Source organism: Lampetra fluviatilis, chromosome 42, assembly GCF_964198595.1.
Source record: "Lampetra fluviatilis chromosome 42, kcLamFluv1.1, whole genome shotgun sequence".
Taxonomy (NCBI): Eukaryota; Metazoa; Chordata; class Hyperoartia; order Petromyzontiformes; family Petromyzontidae; genus Lampetra; species Lampetra fluviatilis.
The window spans coordinates 906,083-912,537 of NC_136316.1; the positions used below are offsets into that span (position 1 = coordinate 906,083).

General features: G+C 53.6%; 1 protein-coding gene across 1 annotated transcript; it reads right to left on the reverse strand.

The window, feature by feature from the left end:
* Positions 1 to 885: 885 nt before the first annotated feature.
* LOC144946774 (cytochrome b5-like) lies at positions 886 to 5,912 on the reverse strand. The gene is made up of 5 exons (XM_078875941.1): positions 5,740 to 5,912; positions 4,673 to 4,801; positions 2,839 to 2,865; positions 2,207 to 2,244; positions 886 to 2,084 (listed from the first exon to the last, which is right to left on the reverse strand). Exons 1-5 carry the CDS (start codon positions 5,890 to 5,892, stop codon positions 1,991 to 1,993), a joined length of 441 nt encoding a protein of 146 aa, XP_078732067.1. The 5' UTR covers positions 5,893 to 5,912; the 3' UTR covers positions 886 to 1,990.
* Positions 5,913 to 6,455: the final 543 nt, after the last annotated feature.

A 6,455-nucleotide genomic window follows, 5' to 3' on the forward strand; every position in this document is an offset into this window, starting at 1 on the left:
GACGACTCCATTTGGCACATCTCGAAAGGCTCCGGGGCACCGAGCCAGCCACTTTAGTACCGACCGCGCGGGTCAACGAGCACAGCGGTTGAATATCAAAGTGTTTTGTGGAGCTCCGTGTTTATATTGGGGGGGCTTTTGTACGCCACGATTGGTCCCGAGTGGCACTCGCGTGCACATCCGCCAGCAAAACAACAGTAGGTATTTGTTTCAAAGCCAAGGGACTTTGATCCAGGTTGACACTCGGTGCATAACAGCTACAATTTGTTCAAAACCAATGCATCTTCCTCTGCTTAATTGGACATGGATGGGTGACCATGCATAACAGGTACTGCAGGGATTCGTGGACAGCAGAGGGTGATACAGCAAAATCATTTGACCTGTACTTCTGTGCTCGCGTTTAAGCTGCCGACCTGCGCTGACCAGCGTGGTCAAAAATCGTCCCCACGACCCACACAGCATGCACAGGAGTGGAGTGACAATTTTGTACGCATTTAATTGGCAAAAGAAGCCAATTCGTTGAATCACAGAAATTACACGATCATAAGAATGCCCTTTAAAGACTGCATGTGATGCAACCGTAATGGAGGATAATTAATCCTTGCATGGTGGCGGTATTAACCGTTGATATGCCAAATTTAAGACTATCTGGTAACCAGTTTTTTTATTATCAGGGCAGCACATTGTGCAGTCTTCAACTCTTATTTGCTCCATCTCCCTTTGTTCTGGTGCCATGAAGGGCCATTGCCCGAAACGTCACCTTGAGAGATATTCTCTTAAGTCACAGTATTGTTGATGCACCACAGAGGGTCACACAGGGCCAGGGTAATGCTTGCACACAGCCCTCCGTCGAACCGGAAGAGAAGCAGAGGGATTGGCGTCCAGTGTGAGGCAAGAATGTTTATTTCATTTGTTTACTTAAATATCAAATCCCTTCGGCTTGCACAAACAGTTTACAGATATGACACTACAGTGATGCACAAAGATTGTTGTAAAATAATGGTCCTTGATGAGGAGGGTGGGAAGAAGAGGGTCGGTGTGAAGTGACAACACCCTGGCATTTGCGGCGAAGCGAGAAGGCACAACCACAAACAGAGAAGACACAAACTCTCCAATGTGTTTTCGGGTGGTACTGCATGTTCCGGCATCGTGTCCGACGTTTCGCCCACGTGCAGGAGCAGCTCCCAGCACGCGGAGCAATACGTTGGGACACCGTGCCGACCGACGCACAATGCAGCCCATGAACACATCGGAGCTACACAGCAGCATTGTGAACACCTACCGCAGTAGGGACACGGCAAGCCCGAGCAATCGCTTACAGCGGTGGAATTTCACATTGTCACCGGAGTCCAGAGGGTTCTCATCCCGCGCTCACTGAAGGCTTTCATCCATCGCCTCTCCCCAACCCGACCACCATCACTCGGCTCTCCTTAAACCGCACAAATCGAACGTCATTCCGAATTGCAGCAACTGTGGTGATCTCAACCAGTAGCCGATGTCTGTATGCAGGTAGTATGCGTCAGGGATGCAATGATGCAGATTTCAAAATCAGTTGATTTTCTCACGATATGTGCATTGATTTGTAGAAGTACCGACAGTTACCTCGCCTAATCATGAGGATTCAATCGCAAGGGGAGGCGGAATGGTTACACAGCTCCGAGTTCGCATTAAACATCTTCGTCGGGGTTTACGCGCAGGTATAGGGGACAATCGTGCAACATTTGAAAAACCATGACCCTGGGACAGAATTATTTCAGTTCAAGCTGCTGCAGGACTCGACACGCGCCATTCGCACACTCGAGCGACCGATGTACACTTACGGCAAACGAAACAAACAAGGAGACACCAATTCTGCCAACACTAGAGCTTGCGCAGAGTTACGCTGCTACGAGCACAGCCTCATACAGAGTGGACACAGTCGCAAGGGCCGGCAGAAGGAATGTACAAAACGCCATTTCCCTTGAAGCGGTCACGTCTTCCGGAGGCCACCTCAGAGGTCCTTGCCGGGGTCGGCCAGGTAGAAGTGGTACATGACGAGTATGACGAAGATGCTCACCACTGGTACCAGCCAGTTTGTCCACGACCTGATCACAGAGTCGGAAGGGGTCAGGAGAGACTGCTTGGTCAACCCACTGATACAATGACGAAGCCTCACCGTTCGGAAAAATAATGGTGAGTGGCACATGGGGTGGTGTGGGACTCGTACCCTGCTTTCAGCCCGCCTGTCGTAGTGATGAATATGTCCTGGAAGAGATGGGGGTGACTGTCAGCATCGCATGACCAACAATAGAAATTTCAGTGGCTGCATCTTACGACTTTACAGCATTGGTCCTGGTAGCAGCATTGGCTGTGGTGGGGCCACCACGATACAGCCAAGAACCTCGCAAGGATTCACAGCTAAGCTACTGCGCTCGTGACACAGCGCGCTTCGTTAATATCAGATTATAATCTGATATTAACGATAATAATTCAATTATAATTCATAATTATGAACAATGTCCTTTATTTACTCATTAAAATCTCAGTGAGTCGCAAGATTAATTTTCAGAAGAATCCTGCTTCAGGATATTCAGTCAATTCCGTTAATGAGCATTTGGTTTAGTGTGGGAGGACACTCGGGTTCCTCGGGGAAAATGCAACACATTCAATCCATTGCTGTTGGGTCATCTTCTGGCCACCTCACTGCCCAAGCAATGCAACAGCTGGTATTCCCAGGTAGTCCCCATCCAAGTCCTATCCAGGCTCAGGCCTGCTTAGCTTCAAACATCAGTCACTGGTAAGCATATTCTTGTTTTCAGTAACGTGAAGGCGAGTGCAGAACCCGGCCGTTATACGTACCTTGGTTTCTGTATTTTTCCTCTCGTCCTGGAAAGAGACAGAGCTCACATCAGCATGTGCGGTTTAAATATCACGTCTTGAAGTGATCACCCCCTGCATCGCCGCGAGCGGAAGGTGGTCTGTGCTAGGGCGCCAGGACCTGACACGCCGTGCCGCCGTGGTTGGTGGGGACCGGGTGGGGACCGGGTGGGGGCCGGGTGGGGGCTGGGTGGGGGCTGGGTGGAGGCTGGGTGGAGGCCGGGTGGGGGCAGGAGCGTGGAGGAGGTGGCAGGGAACCAAAACCACGCTCGGTGCTGGACCCCCCCTTGCAGGATCCACTCCAGTTTCCGTGAAGCGAAATCTGATGCCTTGGTTGGGGTGTCAGTGGGCTAATGTTTCCACTTATTGTAATAACTGTAACCCTTGTACAATGGGTGCCTCAGCAGGTGTCGGGCGGCTCAGAGGTCATAGATGGCACCACTGAGCCTGGGTTGGAATCTGCCACAGGTGATTAAACCGGCTTCTCAAGTGCTGTTGCTATTCGTAATCCTTGTTTATTCAGGAGTGACTTGATAGCCTCGGATATGCCATCAATGACCGCACACACAAAAACCCATCACATTCAATTAGTTTTTGTAATAAAAACTGCTGTTTGTGGCAGGGCATCTGAGAAAGAGCTCACCCCTACCGTGTGAACCAGTGATCACCTGAAGACATCTCAAAAGTCTCGGCCCAGTCGCCAATGACTGAACGAAAAAAAAACTTCTCATTAAATTTCGATCTGTACTTAATCTGGCTAAATTACAGCCCTGAGAATAAAAATATCAGTTTGCCTGTTATGCAACGAACACTAAGTCTCATATGCAGACCTCGTGGGAAATTGCTGCTCCCCAGTGTGTGGAGCAGATATCACTTGAAGTGATCTCATACATAGCACTGTGATATCTGCTTCCACGAAGTGTTCTATAACAGAGGTTTACGCTGATGTCCAAGCAGTACACTGTAATAATTGTCTCAGAAAATTATGCTGGGAATGCAATTGGGATAAACCGGGAAGCAAGTTTTTTTTTGTACTAAAATAAAGAGGAATTCAAATTTCCCGCTGAGTCAGAGACCCACAATTCGTTTTGAGGTTGCATCACTCAGAAGTCACGGGGGTGGTGAATGGCTGCGCTTCACGCGTGCCAGCAACACGACAGAGCGCGCATGACCGCCCGGCCCTTCCCCGCTGCCGCCAGGGTTATCCCGACTGCTCAAGCTCCCTGTGGGTTCCGATGCCCAGACTCATCATCCCCCCCTGCCACCCCCCCAACGTCATCACTCGCGCGCGTCGGTCGCGCCGTGGGTGGAAATGCGCCGGTGTTGCAATCGGAAAAGGTTGCGAGCTCGAATCCTGCCTGAGAATCGACTGAGCCCCCTTTCGTCCCTCTTGTCTTTGGTAAAAATTTAAATAAGTACCGCTTTGTGGGCAGTGGTTAACATAGACTTGTACCTGACACAGGTCAATTCCACTAGCAATGCCAAAGTCCACAATCGACTTCGAACTGGAAACAAGAAGTGAGGAGCCACTCCTTTTATGTTAATACAATTGTGTCAGACAAAAGCAACTCGGTAAAAATGTTCTCATTCATGTAGAGTAGACTGAATACCTACAGAGTAAGTAATTGCTTGCCCAGTGGGCTGCTTTAGTATCACAGCACTGAGCCAACACCTCTGAACCTTGGTTCAATCTCAGACATTACCCACCCCCCCATTCATTCTCTTTCGCTTGCTGCCACCCGACGGTTACGCAACTGCCCCAGTGTCAAGAGTGACCGCTGGACCCGTCCACTCCCCGTGGCAGGCCCCCACGTACCGGGTGAAGGTGACCGACGAGGTATTGCGGCAGGAGCTCCCGCGCGTCCCGCGAGTGGCCCACGTCCTCGAAGGACTCGGTTCCGTCTCCTCCCGCCTGCTCCAGGAGAACCTCCTCCCCGCCTGGGTGCTGCGGGGAATTGGCGGGTGGGAGTCCCTTAATCACTGCCGTTGTGTAGTGACACACTCCTCTGGGTAAGAGGAGCCCAGATCCCTGGATTTTTAGTTAAGGTAGCGGAGTCCTTGGCCCCTCTCTGGGGTAAGGGGACCCTCTGGCAGACAAAACTCCGAGACTCTAGGGTAAGGAAACCCTTGAATACTGATTTGTATATGAGGTGGGGGAACCCAGCTCTTGCGGAAGGGACCCCTGGGTGGACGCCCGCGTGTATAAAGAGACCCTCCCAGCGCTTTGGGTCTTGGAGCCCCTGTGTGTCGTGACCCCTGTGTAGGGAGACCCGTCTACTCTTAAGATTCCTGTGAAATATAACTCACGAGCTCTGGAACGCCTGCATACAGGAACCCCGTTTAAGGGGACGGCTGTACAGAGACCCCCTGTGTGTGGAAACCGCCGAGGGAGACCCCTGATCTCTGGAATACAATTCTAGAGGCATGTGCGATAAACCCCTCTGTGTGTGTGTGGAGACTCCTGTACTGCCGAGCTCAGGAGAAACCCCCGGGCTCGGGAGAGAACCCCGAGCTCGGGAGAGACCCACGGGCCCAGGAGAGACTCCCGGGCTCGGGAGAGACCCCGGGGCTCGGGAGAGACCCCCGGGGTTCAGGAGTGACCCCCGGGCTCGGGAGAGACCCCCGAGATCAGGAGAGACCCCCGAGATCAGGAGAGAACCCCGGGGCTCGGGAGAGACCCCGGGGCTCGGGAGAGACCCCGGGGCTCGGGAGAGACCCCCGGGGCTCGGGAGAGACCCCCGGGGTTCAGGAGAGACCGCAGTATTCTGAGATCTCCTCGCGACTGACACCGCCCTGGGTCGCGCCGCGCGCTCCGGACGCGGGAGGGACCCCCGCCCGCCCGCTTGCCCGCAGCCTTCCATCACCACCCCGCAGGCGCCTCACCTGGTCGAGGAAGGAGCTGACGTCGTAGACGTTGTCGTGCAGGATGATCCAGGTGCCGCTCGCCGTGTCGTTGTGGAGCTTCACGTCGGCGCGGCGGTAGAGCGGCAGCCGCGGCGCCGCGTCCTCCTGCTGCTGTTCCTCGCACGCCGCCATGACAGTGGGGAGGGGGAGGGGGCAACGAAGGGGGCGGGGTCACCGCGCGTGACGTCACCGCGACGGGGCCTCGCGCGCGGAGAAGTTCTCACGGAACGCGATTTGTTAATCGCCGCCCCGCCCCCAACTGTTTATATTCCGTCTCACGTGAATGCTCGTTGTGTATGCGGGGGATGAATGGCAACGTCGCTTGAGCAGGGAGCCGTGTGGTTTGTGCTGTTCTTCCGTTGAAGGAGCGCACAAGACAGCGAGGTTTCTATAATCTGTATGGTCCACGCACCCACAATAGGCCTGACGGAGGACCACCGTGAGCAAGCACAACGAGCAAAGTCAACACCACTGTGGTCTTAATATGCAACGTTCCGCGCAACGACCCTTCTTCAGAGCACCGAGAAACCAGGCGGACGGCGTCCCCTCTACGCCTGTTGCACGACTAAGGCCGCCAAGTTGGCCAGCGTGCGGGGTGCGCTGTGGGGACACAACAGGCGGAGGAGCCTCGATTCAGAACGGGTGGCGGGGACTTTAGTCCATCGGATTAACTTTGTTGGTGCCACCGCTGGGGG